Below are 24,163 nucleotides of genomic sequence, written 5' to 3' on the forward strand. Positions count from 1 at the left end.
TTTCGAAATCAAATAAAAGTGAAAAGACCGAGTTCTCGGATTTGAGGCTCCCTGAATCACATCTGAGACGGGCTGGAAAAGAGACCTGAGTGAATCCCACAGACACCCATGAACATAACCTCTAGGGGTTCCCGAGTGTGAGAGATTTGGACAAAGCCCCAAAGATGTGCAATAGTAAGATTGGCATGGGATGTTACCTTTTTGTGATGCACTCTCTCTCCTTCTCTATCTCTCTCTCACACACACCTACCTTTTGCCACCTGGTTCACCTTCTGAGAGGGTACTGAGGATTGGAAGGGAGCAGAGGGAAGGCACGGTGAAATCAGCCGACAGATGGGCTGCTGAAATAGTGCACCTCGGCCGGCTCTAACCAAAAAGCTGCAGTTCATAAAAGAGCTAGCAGGGAGACAGGCTAAATTTAGCTGCTTTCCAGTGCCAGCTTTGTTTCCCCCCGCCATGCAGGAGAAGGGGGGAGGGGGTGTCTGTGCTTCTCTCTTCCAGCAGATCTTTGTCCCATCATGCTTTGCACTGGCTTCCTCCAGAGAGGGCCACGATGATGTCTAGGTCTGCTCTCACTGCCTCAGCTGGGGATCTGCCTTGCCTGCTTCCTATTTGTTCCCCCACCTTCAAGCTCAGTATGGCTTTCTTTCCTGGGATGGTTTTGCTTCCTCTCCTCTGCCACCAAGCACCAAGTTACTAATGGGCCTGACGTAAATGCCACTGCTTCCTCAGGCCAGGGACGCTGGCTCTGTTGCATTGTTTGCAGCTGTTGAGTCAGGCTCTCTGTAAAAGGGAGTCGCCATTTCTCGGCATCCACAAAGGCAGCTTCCCTCACCCCAAAGACCTGCTTGCCAAGGCCTTGCAAATAAATCTCAGGCTGGAGAGAAAGAGAGAGCGAAAGAATACTTTTGTGTTGTGTGTTTTGCCCAAGAGAGGAGAGCTAAAGGTGATTTGAAAAAGAGGGACATTGCTCAGAGTGTGTACACTCATCCCAGTTTCCTCTCTCATAAATGGGGTTTTGCACTGTTTCAAAAAAAAAAAACACAAAATGCACACACACAAAAAAGAGGGCTTGAGCAGAGGCAGGAAGAGGAGAAAAGAAACATGTGTACACAATGTGAAGCGGAAAACTTCCCTCAAATAAATTTCAGCTACCTTAAGAAATGGCTGTCTTTTCCAAGCTCATGTATTCTCCAGCTTGCATTAATTGTCTTATTAACATCTTGGTAAAGGCACCCAGTGCAGGAGAGATCGAAAGCTGCCTTGCACCAGGTCAGACCATTTGTCCCACTAGTCCAGCAATGTCTCTGCTGACTGGCAGCATCTCTCCAGGTAGGAATGGAGGAGAAATATGTCCAGTTCTTGTTTTAAAGCCAACCAACCAAACTCATTGGCCCTTGAGAAAGATTGGAAGACAGATTTCAGACCACACATTTTCCTGAATTCTGTGGTGCAGTTTTGGATCTGTTTGTAAGAATGCATTGGGGGGGGGCACGGTGGGTGTATTTCACTCACAAAAATCATGTGCAAAGGCAGTGTTTTGAGGAAATGCATTGAGAAGGACAGAAAAATGCACTTTGGGGAAAATAATGTGTATGAAATGTATACAATTTAAATGTGAATGTTTACATTTGCAAAAGACAGGAAGGAACAGCTCTATTATTGAGTGCATGTGAAGTGGACAGAGAGGTTCCCCGAGATTCTCCAGCAGAGTTTTCTTCTTCTTTGGCCAGGAATTGAACCTCAGACCTTTTTGCATGCAAAAGCTTGTGCCCTGGAGCAGAACTATGGTTCCTCCCCAAATTTTCAGAGGGACCAGGATCAGTTTCTTTCCAACACTGGCCAGCCAATGACAGCCCTGAACCAGGAACGTTGTGCATGAAGATCTCTTAGCTCAGGCAAGCCATGCCAAAAGAAACAGGAGGGGTCATCCCTTCCTGCCACCCAAAGCATCTATGATGCTGGTGCATTTCTCTCTCTCAGCCCACAAGGCTGAAGGACACAGAGAGTTAATTCAGCAGCGCAAGCTGGTTGCTGGGCGGACTTGCTGGATATGCGCCCGTCCCAAGGTCTTAAGAGCTGAAGAGACACAATGCTTTTCCAGCACGAAGCTGCTCAGGGACAGTGTGGACGATAAAAAGGAAGGTGGAGCGATGGAGAGAGAGTGGAGATGGAAAAGGGGGCTTGAGGGATCTCTCGAGGGCCCCCATTGGCCAGGTGACAAGGGATCAACTTTTTGAACCTCTCTGTTTCTGGCACAGTCTGCTTGATGGAGAGAAGAGAGTGGGAAAGAAGCAGGAGGATGGTGGGCAGAGTGCAATGAAGCAGAGGGAGCTGTGCAGACAAAGTAATCACTGGGCCTCTGTAATTTATACTGTGTCAGGTATAGGCGCCAATAGGCTCAAGTGGCTGACAGCAACACTTCCAGGCCTCTTCTCCTCTCCAATCAACTCTCCGCTTGCCAGGAGGAACATGCTGCCTTTGTCCTTCCTTATCTGTGGGACCCAGCCCTGGCCTGGGGGAGACTGCAGCAGCTCACAAGGCCAGTTCTTAAAGAACAGTTATGCTGGGAAAACACTGGGGAATGAAGGGAGGGGTAGGTGTGGTGCATCTGCCCCCCCCCCCAAATCCTATTTGTGCAGCAGCCTGTCCCTTAACAGAATGTAGCAACACACAGCACATCAGATCCAGCCCTGTGAAGCAAAAGTCGTCCAAAGGTCAGCAAGAGCAGGTCTCCCAGTTGCTTGGACAAGCAAGCCAGCCAGACCTGGGAGTGTTTACGAGGGCCAGAGAGTATTACTTGATGTACTCTGACCTATTTGCGCAATGAGGCTTCTATGGCTGCTATGGGTGGGCACCCTGCAATTCCTACCGTCAACCAGATTTGGAAGGTGATGTCGAAGCTGGCTGCCTTTGTGAGATTCCTTAAGGCAGCAATGGAGAACCAATGGTCCTCCATATTCTCTTGGATTTCCACTTCCATCTACCCCAGCCCGCATGGCCAATGTGCAGGGATGGTGGGGGCCAAAGGCTTATGGTAACCAGAGTTTTCCTGTTGTAAACTCAAGGGCTGATGCAGGAGTCCAAGAACACCCAACTCTCCCCTTCTGCAAACCGGGGTTAGCCAACATGGTGCCCTGGATAAGTTGTTGGACTCCAACTTTCATCAGCCCCAGATATCAAAACCCATGATCAGGGACTCTGGGAGTTGGAGTCCTACAACATCTGAAGTGTGCCATGTTGACTATGCCAGTTCTGCAGTGCGACAAATGTACCAAAGGGGAAAGAGGAGAAAGGAAGGCCAGGCCATAGGATTCAGCTTCTCTCCTTCACTATGTTATAAAGGTAAAGGTAAAGGTACCCCTGCCCGTACGGGCCAGTCGTGTCCAACTCTAGGGTTCTGTGCCCATCTCACTTAAGAGGCCGGGGGCCAGCACTGTCCGGAGACACTTCCGGGTCACGTGGCCAGCGTGACGAAGCTGCTCTGGCGAGCCAGCACCAGCGCAGCACACGGAAACGCCATTTACCTTCCCGCTAGAAAGCGGTACCTATTTATCTACTCGCACTTTTAGGGGTGCTTTCGAACTGCTAGGTGGGCAGGAGCTGGGACCGAAAGACGGGAGCTCACCCCGCCGCAGGGATTCGAACCGCCGACCATGCAATCGGCAAGCCCTAGGCACTGAGGTTTTACCCACAGCGCCACCCGCGTCCCTCACTATGTTATAGTGGTGGTCATATTGGTCATATTGTCAACATGTTGGGAGATGTATCTACTGTAGATTATCTGCTGAAGTGCTGCAGCTTGTTCAGGAGTCCACTAGTCCAGCGTTCTGTTTCCCAAAGTGGTCAAGCCACATGTTGTTTGGTTACTGAGAAACCTATTATGAACAGCTCTCCCCTGTCTGTTCCATCTAGCCAGAGCACAATAAATGCTCAACAGTTAGCCCCCTCTCTTCTCTGCAACCCCCTTGCTTCTCTTGAAGAAAAATTGAATACTCTCCCTCATCTCACCCCCTCCCCAAACTGTCATGAAAGAAAGAGTTTGAGAAAGCATGTGCTAGAGGACCAGCTATCACACAATTTGGCACCTTCTAAATACAAACTCATTCGATGAGTGTGGATTATTATGCAGCCAAAATGGTACCATCCATGCATAAGAGCCTCCAGTCTGCAAAGTGCAAAATGAATGCACACACAGCTTTTTGGGGGGTGGGGGTTGTGGGGAGACAAAGGGGAAACTAGCTCAATAAGAACTGAGAATGTTTAGTGGACACAAAATGCTGACTGGCTGTTCTGGAGGGGCGTGTGTGGAATGGCATACACTAGCTGGTTAGAACCCTGAACAGGAGCCCTTCACGCTGCAACATTTTGATACAGATTCACATCTGTTTAGAAAAGCCACCTGTCTGAAAGGTATCACCCCAGGTAACAGTTCAGCTCTTTCTCCTCCACCCCACGTCTCTCTCTCTCTCTCTCTCTCTCTCTCATACACACACACACACACACACACACACACACACACACCCCACTCAAATTTCTCCTTCTGCTCTGATGACTTATCAGAAAACACCCCAGAGAAGGGGGCCGGGAAATAGCAGACAGAAAGGAGAGGCAAGGACAAAGGTGGCAAGACCTGTTCCAATTTTAGAAACTGGCTGGACAAGAAATGGAGAATCCAGTGGGCAGAATGGATTTATGACCCATCACTAGCTGTTCTCCCCTTCCCCCACCTTCCACCCCTCCCTCTCCTGGGAGGTACTTTAGTTGAACGGGAACTCCTGGCTGAAGATCCTGTTTCCTGGGAGACTCAGACATTCATGCAGAAGGCTAAGAGCTGCCTACAGGGATGGAGAGGAGGCTGCCAATGGAGACATGTTGATGCACAGAAACCAGAGGGGGAGAGAAGGAAGCAGCAGGAGCGGGTGAACACCCAGGGAGAGGGTAACACATAAGCAATGATGGCAGGCAGCTGTGCACATGGCTCAAGTTCCCTGGCAGCCAAGAGCTGTCCAAGTTGTGATCCTGTGCCCTTGAAGCAAGCTTGGGAAATGAAGGGGCAAAAGAGGGAAACCTATGTGTATTAGGAAAGAACCCTGGGATTTGACCCTGCATGGCAGCTGAAGCACCAGCTTCTCAAAACTCTTAGGTTGTTCCTTCCTCCCTTTTCCTTTGAGAAGGTCAGCAGCATTCTAAGCCAAATTCTCACAAAGGTGGCAAACCTATCTCTGGGGTGTACCACTTGGTGGGGTGGAGGGCATGGAATCCTGCAACAGATTACATCATGGGCAGAGGTAGGAGGGGAACTCCCTGTCAAAAGAAACAGATATTAGAGTCCAGGGTTCTAACTTAACCAGTTTTCTATGTGTATTATTTTTAGAAGGGGAAGTATTCTGTTATGCAAGTCCCTCCCTGAAGTGGAAGGGGAAGAGCAACAAGTGTGAATTTTGCCTTTGTGCAGAAGGCTACTTTCCACACGCCCCACGCCCCCCCATCCTCCATCCAGGAAAGCAAAGAGGTGTTTTTAGAGCTTAAGGGCACATTCCAGCCAGGCAAAAATGGTCAAGGAGGTTGCAAAGCAAGGCTGGTGAGGGGGGTGGCTTGAAGAAAGTCATGAGTGTCCCTTAGAGAGGCCAGGAGGCCCCATTCAGCCCCCCTGCTGCTATATGTCTTTACAATTCCACCACAAGAAAAGAGAACACCTAAGTCTAGCTCCGTGTGGGTAGCCTTGTTCCAGATAACTTTAATATTCTTTAATATTCTTTTGGAAGCCACCCAGAGTGGCTGGGGAAACCCAGCCAGATGGGTGGGGTATAAATAATAAATTATTATTATTATTATTATTATTATTATTATTATTATTATTATTATTATTATAAAGGGTTATCACTTCTGCCACTGCTGAATGGCAACGATCAGCTCCATTACCTAACAAAACAATAAAATAAACGGAATGGGGTTTGTAATTTATTTATTCTGTTCACACACAAAAAGGTGGCTTTTCTAAAGGTGGCACTCTGGGGTTTTGGACTCAGAAGATCTGCATTCAGGAGCTATACTTCTCTGTGCTCCAAGGATCTCAGCTCCCCTAACCCCTTGGAGGAATCCCCTTGTTGCTGATGGTTCATGGGAGTGTGTGGAGAGACATGAGTCAGTATGCTATGAATAAATTTGAAAGGACAGGAGGAACATATTCCTTGGGCTGGTGGCAGCAGCAGAGATATTCCAAAGAATGACTCCTACACAGTGGGGCTTTCCTGGAAGGCTCCCGTGGCTCTGCCGGGCACATACAACCTTTGGCTCCTGGTGAGCTCCCACAGTCCCAGACTATGACACACACTTTCCCTCCTTATCTGGTTGCTGTTTATGGCACAGACCCAGAACCACCCCATCGTCCCGTTAGACTAGTTCCTCAGTCAGGGTGTCTAGAGCTGTGGCTGGATCACCCCCTGGGAAAGAAAAGAAGGTAAGCAAGGTGTAGCAGAACCAGCACCATATATTTAAAGCACATGACTGCCCACCCCTAAGAATCCTGGTCACCCCCTCTTCTCTCAGCCTAACATTCCTCGCAGGGTTGTTGGGAGGATAAAATGATATAATCCCTAAGTATGCTGTGTTAGGTCCTAAGTATGCTGTGTTAGGTCAGTGGTTTCCTGTATACTAAAAATGCATAGGTGAGTCCCTGTGAGATCCCATAGCAAGGACACCTCAGGGCCAAGCAGCAGTCTCCCAAGACCAACTTCTGGAATATGGCACCCTGGTAGGATTGGAATCACTGAAATATGGTGATTTGGAATACTGTGTACAGTTCTGGTTCCCTCATCTCAGAAAGAATATTGTATATTTGGAAGGGGTTCAGAAAAGGGCAACCCAAACTGATCAAGGGGAGAGATCAAGTTTAGAGAAAAGGCAAGCAAAGACATGACAGAGCTTTATAAAATTATGCGTTGCATGGGGAAAGTGGATAGAGAAAAGATTTCCCCTCTCTCAAAACACAAAACTCGAGGAAAGCCAATGAAGCTGAATGTCAGAAGATCCAGAACAGATAAAAGAAAGTACTTTTTGTTGCAGTGCATAGCTAAACTATGGAACTTGCTCCCATAAGAGATAGCGATGGTCATAAACTTGGATGGATTTAAAAGCTTAGGCAAAGATGCTATGGCTATTCGTGGCTAGTAACCCAAATGGCCATGTTCTTCTCCCACTGTCAGAGGCATCATGCAGGTGGGGAGCATCACTGCTGCACTCAGGTCCTTCTTATAGGCTTCTTGCAGGTGTCTGGTGGGAACAGGATAGTGGACTAGATGGGCCATTGGCCTGATCCAACAGGCTCTTCCTATGTTCTTACAGTGACCCCTTCTTCAATACAAAAGGATAACATGGTTGATAAGCCACCACGGTCAGAACCCACCCTAAGCTTCGCCTCTCCCTTCCCTAGAACACAATATGAGAATATTTTACTTTAAAAGTTGGCAATTCTAGAGGCAAATTTCCTGCTGAGACTCTACTACAATCCACACAGGAAGTCAGCTCCACAGGCTGCAACCCAAGAGGATCCACAGTCAGATTAAGCCGCCTGCTTTTGAGCACAGTCAGGACAGGGTGCTGCTTCCGCATATCCACAGCCATCTAAATTGGATGTGTCTGGATGTGGCCAGAAGGCAGAGATGAGGACAGCATGGTTCACCTTGAGAGAAGCACTCGCTCACAATCTGTTCTCAGCAAGGTCATTGGTTCTTTGAGCAACCAGGCTGGATGGGGTGTGGGAGGCAGACAAAGTAGTCAAGCACCTTCCTTGTGGGAGGTTTGTGTCTGTTAAATGGTGAATAAGCAAGCCTCAGCTCCAAGATGCCTGATCTTAAGCTCAGGTGAATGGAATCTCCTCCCCAAAGCAAGGTGAGAAAGGGTTAGAAAGCTTCACAACACCTACTGGAAAGCTGCCCAAGACCACAGGTAACCAATGTCACAGGAATTACTGGCCATGAGTCTTTCTAGGTTTTGTTTGTTTGTTTGAACCAAGCATTTTAACCTACTTGGCTACTCTGCATAGTGTCTTTTGTGCTGACTGTCCCTCTGCTAGCTTTATAGGGAAGGAAAATGGGACGACTTTTCTGGCGGTTTCTTTTTTTCTTTTTGGCACAGAGGCATACCAAGAGGCTTGAGAAAGGGGCAGGGGGGAGACTTTGTATATAATCCATTGTTTTAGTAAGTCTCGGCCTCTCCTCCCAAGCACCAAGGCCTTTGCCTTGCACCTTTGCCAACTAGATAAATATTTTAAAAGAAGCCAAAGAATCTGGTGCCACCCTCCCAGCCACCCTCGGGGTACAATGTTGCTTGATGCAAGGTGCAGAAGCTGTGGGTACTCTTGGGCACTGAGCCAACAAGTCTGGGTGGCCTTGGAAGGCTTAGACAAGTTATTGGAGCATACAGCATTTAGCCATGTAGGTAAGTGGAACCTCCATGTTCTGAAGCAGTATATCTCCAAATACCAAATGCTGGGGAAATGCAAGCAGGAGTGGGATGGCTGGTTTCTGAATTTACCCTGCTTTTTGACCAAGAGATAGTTACAGCCCACAAAATCAAGACAGCCCCTGCCTGCCCGCAAACTCACAAAAGACACAACACAAAAGGAAAATGGTTTGGGAAGGAGAAGAAAGCAAGAAAGCTCAATGACCGGCTCTTAGTTACAAGTTATTCTGCCTCTGCTTGTGAGCTGTTGTGGGCTACCTTCCTATTCAAGTACCTCTCTCAGGCTGGGCAAAGGGGAATGCAAGAACTACGCAGCTAGCTATTGCAAGGAGCCCTCACCAAAAGAAGAACACGGCACAGCTGGGAGCATGCTCCTAAATCACCAGGAAGCAACCACTCCCCCCACCCCTATCCTGAAGTGATGGCGAGGTGAAAAATAAACTACTGGACTCTAATAGATGCTGCCTTAAGTGAGCCTCTTTGCCTACTCACACAGGCACAGCACCCATTAGAAAACCAGACTTTTAGATGATGAGATATTCACACAGGGATCAGCTTCTTTCTATGTACTTAAAGTTGCTGTTCCTCCACCCGCTCCCGCCACCACCCTTTGAGAGATCAAAACAAAACGAGATTCATTCATTTAATTTATTTGTGCAGAAAAGGTTTCCAGTATTCAGAATGGAAAAACACAAGGTGCCAGCAGAGCCCCTACGCTGATCATATGCAACCTGTCAGTCAGCCGTCACTTTGTGGATGCCCATAAACTGCTCCATTACCCCTTCTAATTGAGAAGAATGCAGCTGCCGAGGGGTGGTGGCAGCATGGTTTTTTATTTTTATTTTTAAAGAGAGAGAGAGAAGGGATAGCTTAGATTGGTATCTGAAGGTGGATTCCCGGAATGCTTCCACCATTACTGCAAGGGGGAAACCCATAACTCTGCTTGCGGGGTTCCCCCACAGGCACTGGGTTGGCCACTGTGAGAACAGGATGTTGGACTAGAGGAGCCTATGGCATGATTCAGCAGGACTTTCTTATGCTCTTATACCGGTAATTAAAAAAAGCAGGTGGGCCAGAGCTGTGATGGATGTAGGGGCAAGGTGCAACAGAATCTGGTGCTCAAAGAATCTGCAATGGAAACCAAACACTCCAACAGAATTCAGCAGTTAGGATAAAGTAAGGAAATGGATTTGGATTTTTCCATCTTAGGAATTCAAAATACCTTGCACCATCCCATTTTTGTTCTGATGGCCCACTTGCAGCCATATATGCACATCTCTGGCTTCAGGCAAGGCACCTATGTTTTTTTCTTCCAGACACTAAAGTGAGGGACCTTTTTTAAGCCTGAGGGCCACATTCCCTTCAGGAAAACATTCTAAGGGCCCCATGTGGGCTAAGCAAAGAATGTGACATTCTCCTCTGTACAGTAGGCCAATGATTTCTTTAAACTCACAAAACTCTATCCTCTACTCAGTCAAGAAATAAGCACGAGGAGAGTTTAAGGAAATGTTCTAGCCAGGCCAAAACACTCAAGGATTGGTGGTAGGGGGTGAATAAGGGCTGGTGAAGGGTATACCTCTGAAGGGCGTGTTGCTTGGGAAAGAGTCCAGAGGGGCAATTAGGGAGGCATGGAGGGCCATTGTTGGCACCCAGGCCGGGGGTCCCTCTCCCTGCACTAAAAGGCAGGCATGTGTGTTGCAACAACAGATGGATGTGCCTTGAAATGGCTTTGCTGTAGTGACTGCTCTGAAAAAAGTTGGTGAAATCTGGACACAAGACATCAAGGCAGGGATGGGGTTCCTATGGCCCTCCAGATGTTGTTGTGCTACAGCATCCCTATTGGGCATGCTGAACCCCAACATCATCTGGAGGGCCAATGGTTCCCCATCCCTATATTAAGGCATCACTGGAAGACAGGTCTCCTTTTCTGCATTTTTTAAAAAAGCAAGATCTTGAGAAAACATTTGCTTATTTGTTTAAAATCACTCTCACTCACAATTGTTCTTAGTGTTGTTACCATGCAGCCAAATCTGATCAGCGATGTTTACCTGAATTATCTCATTGATTATGTGATCATCTCATGAGTTATGACATCTTTTGTCCGCTGCATGAGATTTGTCAAGAAAGGAGGAAACTGACAGCAGAAATAATGGTACCAAACTGTGTTCAGTGGTGGTTAGGCAAATATTTGTACATGGTAAAGTTGTTTCGGCAGATTGGGGGGTTACCCTACTCCAATTACTAATCTCACCCCCAACACTGAAACTGCTGGAAGTCTGGTACAGCTCTAGCTTTCAAAATATAGGGCTTAAACTGCAAGACAGACACTTGGTTGGAAACTTATTAATTGCTGCCAGAATAGCATTGGCAAAGCTACAAATCCCTGACTCTATGGATCGGCTCAAGAGGTCATGGGATATAAGAGAGATGAACAAATTAACTTCTCTCATTCTTATGAGAGAAAGAGAAACTGGAAAGAAAACCTCCAAAACCACACGGAAACAAGTTTGCATATTTTGGAACAATAACTGTGGGGAAATTATATAATGCAGGTTCTACAAAATGCCAGCAATGCTCTTTGTTGGAACTGCTGTAACCTTCCCCAACATGGTGCCCTCCAGATGTTTCCACCTACAACTCCATCAGCCTCAGCCAGGTTAGGGACAGCTGAACTAATGTATTATCTAATTGGAAAATGGAGTAAGGGGTAAAAACCTTTCACTACGTAACAGACTGAATCAAAGGGTAGCATAATATTCAACACATATGATAGCAACTGGGCACCTGTGGCTGTCTAACGCAGGAGTAGCTAAGACGATACCCTCCAGATGATTTGCACTACAGCTCCCATTAGCTTCAACTGTCAGATATGGTAGGTGCTGTGGTCCCAAGCATATGGACAGCATCATCATTGGCTGCCCCTAGTCTAATGGCAAAACAAGCAAGGGTCCACATTTACCTTGCTAAAATGAACATTGGAAAGCTCAAAACAAAGTTAGCCCAATGCCTTATATAGATTTTTGGGGAGATACTAAGATTGGGGCCCAATTTCAGAGCCTTTCATATAACTACAACAAAATGTGGAAAAGGTTCAGTATGATGCAGTTTGTACACAGGCGATCTAGGTTCAAGTCCCCTATTGACTGTGAACATTACTTATTTGGAAGACATAGCGTCTTCCAAAGAAACTATTCTATTCCCAACATAAGAATGGAAAGCGTAATGCCAGTGGGCAACAAAAGAGGTTTAAAGACTCTCTCAAGGCAAATCTTTAAAAAATTGTAGCATAAACACTGACAACTGGGAAACACTGGCCTGCGAGTGCCCCAGTTGGAGAATAGCCTCTACTAAAGGCGTCATGGACTTTGAAGAAGCACAAACTCAGGATGAAAGGGAGAGAAACAAGCTAAGAGGAAGGCACATTTGGCAAATCCTCACCGTGATCAACTCCTGCCCAGAAACCTATGACCCCACTGTGGAAGGATGTGCGGATCCAGAATTGGCCTCCAAAGTCACTTACAGTTAAGACCGTGTTCATAAGACAATGTACTTGGCTATGAGTGATCGCAAAAGAAGAAAGAAGACATTATATATACTTAGAAAGAAGCACCAATGACTTAAACAGGACTTACTCCCAGGTAAGGGAACTGTACAGGATTACAGTTTTACAGAGTTTTTATAATTGATTCAATGAACTATCCCCAAAGAACCCTGGAAACTGTAGTTTGATGAAGATACCAAGAATGCTCCCCCACCCACACACAACATAGGTCTTCCTATGAAGAAGAATGACTATTAAAACCAGTTTGTGCCTCTGCTCCATAATATATGCTCTCACTGGCTAGCCCTGGGTAAGATACAGGCTTTTATTCCAACTTCCCTAAAGGGGTGGGTAATAAAAGTGTCAGGTGATAAACAGGAATATATTCTTATGCAAAAATGTATTTAAAACTTGGCATCAAAGTGACTCAAGTTCTGTGCTCAGAATCATGCTGCTAGTGGCGCTCAGAGGATGGGTGCACAGCCCAATAAGGTGTCCCAATAAAAAGGGACAGGTGTGTGCCCCAAAGTAGTTGAATCTGCCAGCTAGTAGTGAACAATAATTGGGCAATCACGGATTCTGTTGAAAGGCTCTGCCCAATTTGCGTGCCATGGCTGCATTGTAGGGCTGCTGCCGTAGATGGCTTTAAAGGGAAATGAGACAAATTCATGGAACACAAATTCAAATGGCTAAGAAGAATCTCCTTGTTCAGAGGTAGTGCACCACTCCCCACCAAATAACTACCAGGAGAAGGCCGTTGTCTCCACACCCATGTTCCTGGAGGCATCTGGTTGGCCACCTTCAGGAACAATAATGCTAACCCACATATGCCTTTGGTCTAACCTAACAGGACTCTTCTTATGCTCTGATTACTGTGCTGTGCATCACCGTGGCAAGCAGCCAACATGGTACCTTCCAGATGATACTGGACTTCAATTCTCATCATCCCGGACCACTGGCCACGCTGGCTAGGGCTGATGGGAATTGGGAGTCTGACAACATTGCAAGGGCACCATGCCGGCCACCCCAGAGCAGAGGTATTCCAGCAGACATCATTGCACCCTCTTTTATCAGAAACAATTCAAGTCACATTGCATGACAAAACTTTTTGTCGTGTATCTTGTTAGCAGAGCTCAATCCAAGGTCATTATTGTGCTTCTGCAGATGTCTTTTCTCTCTCTTTTTTTTAAGAAAAAGAGTGAAAAAGGGGGGATCTAGGCCCCTGAGTCTTGTCTGGCAATGAAGCAGCTGTCTGCAGCCCAGCATCCTCCCTTTGGAGGATACAACAGCAATATTTACTGTACTGCAGACCTAGCTGGCCGCAGCCCAATGCACTCTGGATTCAGAGAGTGGATTCAGCTCTGGGCAGGACAGACACAAGAGTATTTGGGTGCAGAACAGCATGATGTGATACAGCTTGGGGATTAGGAGGCAAAAAGGAGGGTGCTTTTTTCTGCAGTAAGAGCACATGCAAGGCAGAACAGAAATACAGGCAATGTCATGCCCACTATGGGAGGAAGGTTGGAGGAGTGGTTGTGGGGAGGAAAAAGAGAGGAGGAGGAGGAATACTGGGGGGATTTCATGCCAAATATTTTCAACCTTCCCTCCGAATCTCACTCAAGTGGAAAATTTTCCAAGCAGCTCCACAGCTCGTCCACTGCCTGCTGGAGCCCCTGGGTAAAAGCACTGCGGGATGCCAGTGCATCCGTAATCACCATGGAGAATGCCATGTTTGTCCCTGCGGCACAAAGCACAGGCACTCCGGCTTCCCCCTGCAGCGGAGAGGCTACTGTCCTGTGGCAATGGTGGTGGTGGTGATGGGGTGAGCCTCCGTCTTGCAAACATTCAGGAAGTCACCTGGTGATGAAAGGACTGCTGGTCTAAGCACTACTGCAAAGGCAGCCGAGGAACTGGGAGGGGGGCACAGACAAAGTTGCCATTTATTCCACTCCCTGTTCCATGGGAGGCAATGAGCAGGAAGATTGATGCTCAGCCGCAAATCAGCACAGAGAGAGTGGCTTTTCTTCTTCCCGCAGACAGGCAGGAAGAATGAGCCAGCCTTTAAAATGGGGGACAAGGGCTTGGTTTTTACAGAAGCATTTCCAAGGGCTTGTGTGCTTCCTCTGCCCTCCCTCCACTCCTGCTCTGCCCCATGCTGCATTTCAAGGCAGGACAAACACACACACATGGAGCAGGAGGACGAAAGCCAAAGAGACTTAAGGCACAGATAGGCGCCTGCAGAAAAGAGAAGCAGAAGCCAAATCAGGCTTACAGCCCTGAAGGAAATCCAGAAAGAGCAGGTTGGGAAGGCGGGGGGGGGGAGGAAGGGGGGGGGAGAAGAGACAGGAGGAGAGGGAGGAAAGCAGCAACAGAAAGGAGGGGGAAAGAAGGGAGCAGATGAGAGAGTGTGCAGTGGCAGGAAGGCTGGAATGTCAGCTGGGGCAAGAGGCTAGCAGATGCTGTGGGCTCCAATTACATCTAGGGGGCAAGTTGGCTGCGAGCAAAGTGTGGGAAAGGGGTCTGGTTTCTCCAGCCGCCTGGAGAAAGGCTAAGAGCAGGGTAGAAAGCCAGCTGCAAAACACACAGGCAGGACAGCCACACAGAATGCTGAGCAAGGTCTCTACTTTGGCCCAGAATCCTACTGGACAAGGTGTGTAGCCCTGCTGGTTTCTCTGGGTACACAGCAGGAGCCACCTGCTTAGGAGATGGGGGGAACAAAGCAGGCCTGAAATGTGTGAAAATCAGTGCTCCACATCCAATCAATGCTTCCCATGGAAGAGCTCATGTCACGGAACTCTCTTACTGGTCCTGGGGCAAGTACCCAGGAACTCAGCAAAGGTGGTAATAAGCACTGCAGACTTTAGCTTGTTGAGGAGGACCGCTTGGAAGTTAAGATGCAGGGGAACCGTCAGGCAGATCTGTGATCCGCAAGACCTGTTTAGCCTGATTGTCCTCACAGGGTTGTTCTGAGGATAAATGAGTACTGCAACACACTTCATAGATGCTGCCCAATTCAACAAAAAACTAATAAAATACTTTATTTATTAAAGATTAGCAATGTGGGCTACAGCTTTTAATTGATGAATTGGTTACCGTATCTAAAAAACCTTTTGATTGACTAAAAAAAGGGGACCCCCAATTAATCCAGCAACACTTTAAAGAAGTGAACAGAATTGTTTCTCTCTCTCTCTCTCTCTCTCTCTCTCTCTCTCACACACACACACACACACACACACACACACACACACAGACATGAACAAAGGAAGAAGCACAAAATCTACATGGGACTAATCTATAATTAACTGATTGATCAAGTTAATATTAAATTGACTAAGGTGCTTTTTTAACTGGGCAACAGCCTGCTTAATTAAGTGTTTGGGTGCACACATGCAAGGCAAGGAAACAAGGGGTTGATTTTGTTGCATATGTATTCCTCCTCTGCTTCCATCAAGCTCAAGGTTGCAGTATATATGGGGGTAATCCCACTTTATCCTCCTAACAGTCCTGGGAGGGCAGGCTCTTCAAGACCACCCAGTGAGCTTCGTGCTTTGGCAACAGCTGGATCTAACAGCATTCCTGACTCCAGGGCCAGCCTCAACACGAAGTGACATGAAGCAGTAGCTTTATGGGGCAGAGTCCAGGTTAGGCACTTTTTGGTGTGTGTGGTTTTTTTTTTTACTTCCCCTACATTGCCTTTCTGGGCACCATTTTAAAACAGACAAACTCAAAGAGCCCAGGCACCTGTGTGTAACTTTGACTTTCTCACTTCAGGCGTGAAAATGGCCATGGGGTCCAAGATGGCCCCCAACTCCCTCCTGACCTCCCCCAAGGACAAGGGAATGACCCTCCACAACCCTCCTTGCACTTGTTGGGACTTTGCAAAACTGGTTCAGACTAGAAAAAACACTATCGGCTTCTGGAGGACCTTAATTTGCTAGAGAGAGATGTGGGGGATGAAAGGAAAGACCAAGTTTGAAGAAACAAAAGGAGCCAAACAGGAGGGAGACAGGAAAGCGAGAGCCATACTGTTCTAAATCAAGGCCCGGAAGAACATTTTTTCCTGGGTTGCCCATGCAAACCAGCAGGTCCCCCAAACTAGGGCTAAGATCTTATCCCGAGGCTGCCTTGAGGCTAGAGCTGCTGCCGAGGATATATTGTTCAAGTGCCCCTGGAATGGCTTTCCAAGCATAAAAATGAAGCGTGTGAATGCAAGAAAGACCTGTGCCTGCAAACGGGGGCTCTGCTGCAGATTCCTCCTCACCGCTCTCTGCACAAATGCCAGTGATGAGGCCCACGTACAGGGCTGCCTTCCGCAAACTCCTGAGAGAGGGGGGAGATTGGCAGTCCCCGTGAGAAGGCCGGGGATGGCAGAGTGCAGAGCTCCTCGGCAGTGTGTGTGGCCATTCGCCCTTCCATTTTGGCCTCCAGTCAAATTCTATTAAGAAATGTTTGCCCAGCTTTCCTTTGTTTAATCACACCTCTGTTCAAGGACCAGAGAAGCGGATGGAGCATTTAAGTGCAGCCTTCTGCAGCCCGGCACCATCCAGATGTTTGGACAACAGCTCCCATTGTTGTCGTTCAAAACATCTGGAGGGCACCAAGTTGGGGAAGGCTCAGTGCCCTGAAGCAGGACATCCTACACCTGAAGAACCACCAGCAGATGCTTGGGTCAGTCTTTGCTGGGAAACATTCAGGAAAGATGTAGGGGAGTACGTCTGGGAGGTACAACTCCTAAGAGAGCAGCTCCAAAACATACAGTTTTAAACCAACCCCTCCTTGTTGTCCTGCCCCCACTGGCTCATATGAACAATTGCGGGCCTTCCTCCTCTCACTGCTGCAACATTCATAAAAAATAAACACTCCCGAAATTCTTTCCCCCCAAAGTTTCTAGTATCTACACAGAATCACACACAATGGGCATGCTTCCTCAATAAAATATAACAACAAGAAACACAGCTGTACATATAAAGCATTCTACAAATATGTGTGGCAACAAAAAAAGTTACAGATTTCCCTGGCACGAAATTGTGATTTAATTTATCTGGACACAAGGTAAAGAACAGACAGATGCAATAACTGTCAATGTTACACCGTCCACTAACCCATGGTGAAAACAGAATTAAGTAAGGTGAAGGCTGCAATTATATGCACACTTCTCAGGAAGTAGGGCCCACTGAACTCAGTTGGATTTACTTCCAAACAGACATGCATAGGATTCCACTGCAAAGATCCAAAGAGATTCACATGCAACAAGACATATGTGTGAGGGAAAGAAAAACAAGGGGGTAAACTATGCAACCCAAGAGATAGTGAAGAGCTCCAAAAGGACCTCTGAGTGAATGGGCAGTAAAACAGCAAATGTGCTTAAATGTAAACAAGTGTAAAGTGACACATGTTTGGGCAAAAACATCTTAATTTCGCATTGACTGACCAGGAGGAAGACCTTGGGGTTGTAGTGGATAGCTCTATGAAGATGTTGACCCAGCTGTGTGCGGCAGCTGTGAAAAGGGCAAATTCAGTGCTAGGGGTCATTAGGAAAGGAACTGAGAATAACACAGCCGATATCATAATGCTGTTACACAAATCCAGGGTGCAACGTCACTTGGAATACCATGTACAGTTCTGGTTGCCTCACCTCAAAAGGATATTATAAAGTTAGAAAAGCTTCAGAAATGGGCCACCAAAACAATCAAGGAGATGGAGCAATTCCTTGAAATTCATGGAAGGTAAGGTTATCAGTGGCTACTAGCCAGGCTGCCTATGCTCTGCCTGCTCCCCAGTTGGAGGTGGTAACATAGGTGCCATAATATGAGGGGGGCACCCACGCTTCTTCCCCACGCCCCACACTTCTGCAGAGCGCACCTTCCTCTGCCCATACAGGCCTCCCCTTTCCCCCTGCCCGCTCACCTCTCACCCCACTCTACCTGTGTGCAAAAGGTTTCCGCCCACTTGCCTCTCCTACTGGCCTGCCTGCCTGCCTGCCTCTCTCCAGCTGTCCTGGCTCAGACACTCTGAAATGGCACTGAAACCTAGGAAAAGAGGGAGATGCCCAGCTGGGAGGGGGGAGGTTGGCTGCCCAAGGGAGGAAAGCAGGAAAGCGCCAAGTTGCAGAAAATATGGGGGGGCTGCCTCCACTAAGTATTTTATTGGGGAGGGGGCAAAGAGACCAAGGCCTCATAGAGTCAGTGCCTAGGGGTGGTAATGCTTCAGAATACCCCTTGCTGGAAACAGGAGGAGTGCTCAGCTCCTGCTTGTGGTGTCTAGTAGGTCACTGTGAAAACAGGATGCTGGACCAGAGGGGCTGCTAGCCTGACTCAGCAGGCTGTTCACATTGGCACTCACAACAACAGTAGATATTCATTTGGGCTGAGAGGTGGATAGGAAGGAGTGTCTTCAGTCATGGACCGTATGGGCAAAAAGCGTCCTTGCAGGAGTTTACCCTCTTTTTTTCTTTTTTTTAAAGGAAACTTCTGGACTTCTGGTGCAGGGTTGGTGGAATGAACCAGTCTGTATGTGTGCGTACAGGGGGAGAAACAAGAATCGCAAACTGGAGTTGCTATGAGTGTGAGAAGAGTCATCTTCCTTAATACTCAGCATGTCACACAAAATATAGCAACAAGTGCCCAGGCACGCATGCAAGTATGTTCTACACATCATTAACATCAGCAGTGGACACATGTTCTGGGTGATGTGTCACATTTTCCCTCCAGGTACAAAATACTACAATTTGAATGCCGGTAGAATGAGATTACCTCCATGCCAGAAAAGCAACCTTGATAGAAGGCTGAAAAACTGCACGCAATGCATGAGGAGAAAATGTGTATTGATTGCATGGTGCATAGGTCTGGTGGAGTGGCCTGTAGAGGCCCCAGTGAGGACTTGCCTTCATGAACAGCTCAAGGGGTCAGAAACAGTGGGTCCAATTACAGCTTGCAAAGATTACACATTCACCTCATTTGTATTGTTTACAAAGCTGACTGTGGACCCCAAAGAGCACCAGAACATTCAAACAACATTCAAGATCAGAGTGATTGCTACAATCTCACATAGAGACACTCAAGGCCAGTGTGGTGTTGCAATAAGGAGCCTTGGACTAGGACCTGGAAGGCTAAGGATCAAATCTCCACTCAGCCATGAAACTCACTGAGCGACCCTGGGCCAGTCACCATTTCACCACCTCACAAGGTTGTGGTTGTGAGGACAATTAAAGGCAGGGAGAACCATGCATGCCACCTTGAGCTCCTAGGAAGAAATGTGGGATATAAGCATAACCATAAATAAATTGAGCATCAAACACCAAACTCGGTCTAGACTGTTCGTTATCTGAAGTGCTGAATTTCATAAAGAGTAGGGAGTTCTTCCTTTTGCCAAGAGGCCATGATGGCAATTACTTTTACATTGAACACATGTGAGCACTTTCACCCACTCCCCAGCAATGTTAGTAGGAGCATATTATAAGTTTATATCACGAAACTGTAGAGTTGGAAGGGACCCTGAGGGTCATCTAGTTCAATCCCCTGCAATGCAGGAATCACAGCTAAATAATCCCTGACAGAAAGCAACCCAACTTCTTGTTTAAAAGGCTCCAAGGAAGGAGAGCCCACCACCTTCCATGGTAATCTGTCCCATTTTCGAATTGCTCTAACCATCATAAAGTTATTCCTAATGATTAGTTGGACTCTTCTTTCTTATACTATAATTTGAATCCACTAGTTCAGATCCTACCCTTTGGATGGAGCAGCAGAAAACAAGCTTGCTCCATCATCCATGTGACTGTCCTTCAGATATTTGAAGATTTCCATAATTCTGTTTAAACAAAGGCTTCATATCTCAACCCTCTTCCAATTTGGAGTGCAGGATATCCGAGAACCAAAATAGATAAAACAGCCATGCAAATTTTAAAAAACTTTAAGGGTGCTACTCTTGGGTGGGATTCAATCATATACCTGCAAATTCTCGCTGTGTAATTAAAGTTCTCCCCCCACATAGGGCTTTGTGCAAAGTGATGGGGAAATGCATTTTAAAGTGTGGAGTAGCAATTGCTTGGTGAAATACCATGTAAGCTCCCTGCAAACAATCAGAATCATAGAATTGTAGTGTTAGAAGAGACCTCCTTCATCTAGTCATCTAGTCCAACACCCTGCAGCGCAGGATTCTTTTGCCCAATGTGGAGCTCAAACCCACAACCCTGAGATTAAGAATCTCATGCTCTACTGACTGAGCTATCCCAGAGGTTCAGGTTCCATTCACATACAGTGGTGCCTCGCAAGACGAAAAGAATCCGTTCCGCGAGCCTCTTCGTCTTGCGGTTTTTTCGTCTTGCGAAGCAAGCCCATTAGCAGCTTAGCGGCTTAGCGCTATTAGCGGCTTAGCGGGCTTAGCGGATCAGCTGATAAGCGGCTTAGCGGATCAGCTGTTAAGCGGCTTAGCGGATCAGCTGATAAGCGGCTTAGCGGATCAGCTGTTAAGCAGCTTAGCGGCTTAGGATCAGCTGATAAAGCGGCTTAGCGGCTTGGGGGAAAGGGGGGGAAAGGGGGGAAAAAACCGCAGGAACTCGCAAGACATTTTCGTCTTGCGAAGCAAGCCCATAGGAAATTCGTTTTGCGAAGCACCTCCAAAATGGAAAACCCTTTCGTCTAGCGGGTTTTCCGTCTTGCGAGGCATTCGTCTTGCGGGGCACCACTGTATATAGCAAACACTGTCTAACCTCCCAACAAAGTTTGTGCAAGCAGATCAAGATGAATATGTCTAAAAAGGCCTGGAAGCAACGCAAAGTGGATTTTTTAAAACCTGCAGTAAAGCTACAATAAAAATAGCAGCGACAATGCCAATAAAACCACACCCAGAAAATAACTGACCCCAGAGCCCCCAAACCAGGCCAAATAAAAAGTCCCCAAGCCTTCTTTTAAACATCTCTATGGTATGGCCAGACTGAATGTCACTTGGAACGGAGTCTAGCCTAGAATTCCCCCTTGAAAAAAGAAAATTAGACACGGGTGAATGGAAGCAGAAAAGGTACCCTCCCCACACTCATTGTGCTTTGTGCTGTTTTCTGGAAAGGCCAACCTGGATGTGAGCAGCTTGGCATAATCAGAATCAGACCTGGCAGAGCTGCCAACACAGAACCTGACACTCAGCTGTTGCTAAAAGTGTTCCACCATACAAGGAAACCACAGCCCAAACCAGACATCCTAATCATCTTGCTCAATCACTGCGCAAACCTCCTCTCCCCCTCAGCTAAGGCATGCCCTGGACTCTTGCTCGGGGCTTCATTTCAGCATAAAACTGCCGCATTTTAAGGAATGCTTTTGGAGCAGAACCCAATGGTGGTTCGGAACAAGGCAAGGGACTTATTACCAAGGAAGTGGGCTCTTGCTTCTGCAGGGAGAGAAAGTGGGTGGGATGCAAAAGGGGGGCCGGCGGCACAAGAGAAGCCATCTAAAAACTGTCTTTTAAGGGAGTTTCGAGATTGTGAATTCAGACTGAGCAATCCTGACATCAGAGTCCTACATGGGATACAGTTTCCACAGCAACCAGAGGTCAAAGGCCAAAGAGGGGAGCCAGCTCCTCCAGTCAGAATTCCAATTGTTAAGTCCCTGAATAAACAGCTGAAATCGCAGGGAAGGGGTGGGGGTGGCTAGAAAGCAGCTCAGTGTGGCCTTGTCAGCGAGATGTCACTAATTGTCTGCAGGAACAGCAAACTCTCAATTAACCCTTACAGCACTGCTGCCAAGGAAAACCGCCGGGGAGTCAGCTCTCCGCACGGCAATTCAAAATGCACGCCACCCTACCCTTTCAAGGACTCCCGAAACAGCTTGCAACCTGCAAAGGTAATTGGGGGTAAAGGTGTCTGTATTATAAATGTGTCTAGGGTCCTGTGCGTGTGTGTGTGCGCACAACGACATTTCACATGCAGCACAGACTTATATTCCTTCCGCTGTGCACTCGGAAGGCTGGTCACCTAGAGAGAATGTGAAACCAGTTGGATATTTATGTTGTCCAAAGCTGCAACCTCCTGCTGTTTAAACAGGCAAAAGGCAGAAGTTTTCTGATGGGTTAGGCACAGGCCAATGGCATTCCTCCCTATGAGAAAGCCCCACCCACATTCTACTCTGAGAAATCTCAAAATTCCTCTCTCTCTGCACTGTAAATCAGTGTCGACAAATTGGCTTATTTTGCACTATGCAATCCACTTTGAAGGTTCAGGTTTTCAAATAAACAGAACTATTTCAGTTTAGAGCAAGGAACGTGGCCACAGAAAGATAGGGAACGTAGAATTTAGAATTTGGGCTGTGTTTGAATGTAGTAGGGTCAGGACACAGTAGCAAAAGAAGGCAGGAAAACTATGCAACAGGGGTACTGAAGCCTCAGCCTTCTCAATCAGCAAAAGTTCTGTCCAGGTCCGTTAAAAGTTTTTCTTTGCAGCCATGAAGGATTTAAAACCTGCTTTCTTAAGGAAAGACAACAAAACCTGAGATAAGTGGGAGGCCAAATTCCATGGCAATGTATCACATTTTGGAGAGCTACTGGGAAGCCACTGTGTCTGAACAGAATACATGCAGACAATTCCGGAAGTGGTGTGCAACCACCCTGATGAGAAAATGCCAGCTCCCCTTTGCCCCAAAATTCCTCCAGAGCTTCTATTCCAAACAGGCGGTGGAAGCTGGGAAAACAGAATCACAGGTTAGAAAAAGAGGTTCTATAAACCTATGCTGGCCACCACCTACTGGTGCTATTAAATTGGCACAAATATTAGATCTGTTGTACATGTATGGGTCTTACTTATAGGTTTCTCATAGGGGCACTTGGTTGGCCACTGTGAGAACAGTGGACCTTTATTCTGGTCCAGTAGGTCCTTTCTCATGTCCTTATGGAAGCAAACCCAGCTTTGTAACTGCTGATGTGTGTTAAAAATAGGTAAAGGACACCTGGATGGTTAAGTCCAGTCAAAGGCGACTGTGGGGTTGCGGTGCTCATCTCACTTCCAGGCCGAGGGAGCTGGCGTTTGTCCACAGACAGTTTTCCGGGTCATGTGGCCAGCATGATTAAACCGCTTCTGGCGCAACGGAACACCGAGACGGAAACCAGAGCACACAGAAACATCATTTACCTTCCCACAGCAGTGGTACCTATTTACCTACATGCACTGGTGTGCTTTCGAACTGCTAGGTAGGCAGGAGCTGGAACAGAGCAACAGGAGCTCCCTCCGTCACAGGGATTCGAACTGCCGACCTTCTGATTGGCAAGCCCAAGAGGCTCAGTGTGTGTACAATGCATGTTTGTGACATTCCAACTTCACATTATAAAGTGTACACATAAAGCATTCCGTGTACACTCTGAAAAGTGGCAATTAGCGCCATAGCAAGGTCCACAGTCTGACCTTATACTCCCCATTTTGGAGTATGCACATCCAAAGCCAGCCAGCTCCACATGGGAGGATATTTCCTCCACCATGGGATACATAATGTAAAAAAGGAGAAGACAGAAGGAGAAGAATAAGGCAGGGATTGGGAACCTGTGCCCCTCCCATGTTGTTGGACTCCAACTCCCCTCAGCCCCACCCAACACGGTCAAATGATCAGGGATGGTGGATACTGTAGTTCTGCAACATCTGAAGGCCACAAGTTACTCATTCCTGGCATAAAGCAGCACACACTATTTACTGCGAAGCTGACCATCACGAACACCTCCCCCCATTCAAGAAGCATGAGCACCACTATTGCACTGGGCGTCTCCCCCTTATATGTGTCAAGTGTAGTAGGCACTGTTTTGCAAGCTTTTCACTGCCTTTGCTGGTTTTGGGTAGCATATATTAGCCTTCACAACCTGGTCTCCTTCAGAAGTCTTGGACATCAACCACAGCCAGCATGAGCAATGGCCTGGAATGATGGGTGGTTGTATCCAAAACATCTGGAGGACACCAAGTTTGGGGAAAGTGATGCAAATTATAAATACCATCATTCGGATTGCAGGCCTGTTTAATTTATTTTTTCCAACAATTTCTATACTGCTTAACCACTCTCATCTCTATGCAGTGTACAGGCGACCCAAAACGGTAAAACTAAAAATGAGTTAAAATGATAACATGTTGGAATAAGGACCTGTCACACTGTACTGAGTAAAACACTATGTATGTAGATGGCGCTAATAATAATA

The 24,163-nt window shown here is 47.2% G+C and overlaps 1 protein-coding gene across 4 annotated transcripts in view; it reads right to left on the reverse strand.

The window, feature by feature from the left end:
- The window catches only part of AHDC1 (AT-hook DNA binding motif containing 1), a 204,807-nt gene that overhangs the window by 55,404 nt on the left and 125,240 nt on the right, over positions 1-24,163 (reverse strand). Inside the window, exon 1 of one of the 4 annotated variants that reach the window (XM_081201857.1) lies at positions 251-457. The exons of the other annotated variants lie outside the window; for them this stretch is intronic. Coding sequence (XP_081057983.1) covers positions 251-389 — 139 coding nt within the window. The 5' untranslated portion in view covers positions 390-457. Of the gene's footprint in view, positions 1-250; positions 458-24,163 lie in introns of those variants that run through there. 4 annotated transcript variants of the gene reach the window in all.

Source organism: Podarcis bocagei (genome assembly GCF_964188305.1).
Source record: "Podarcis bocagei genome assembly, chromosome: 7".
Taxonomy (NCBI): Eukaryota; Metazoa; Chordata; class Lepidosauria; order Squamata; family Lacertidae; genus Podarcis; species Podarcis bocagei.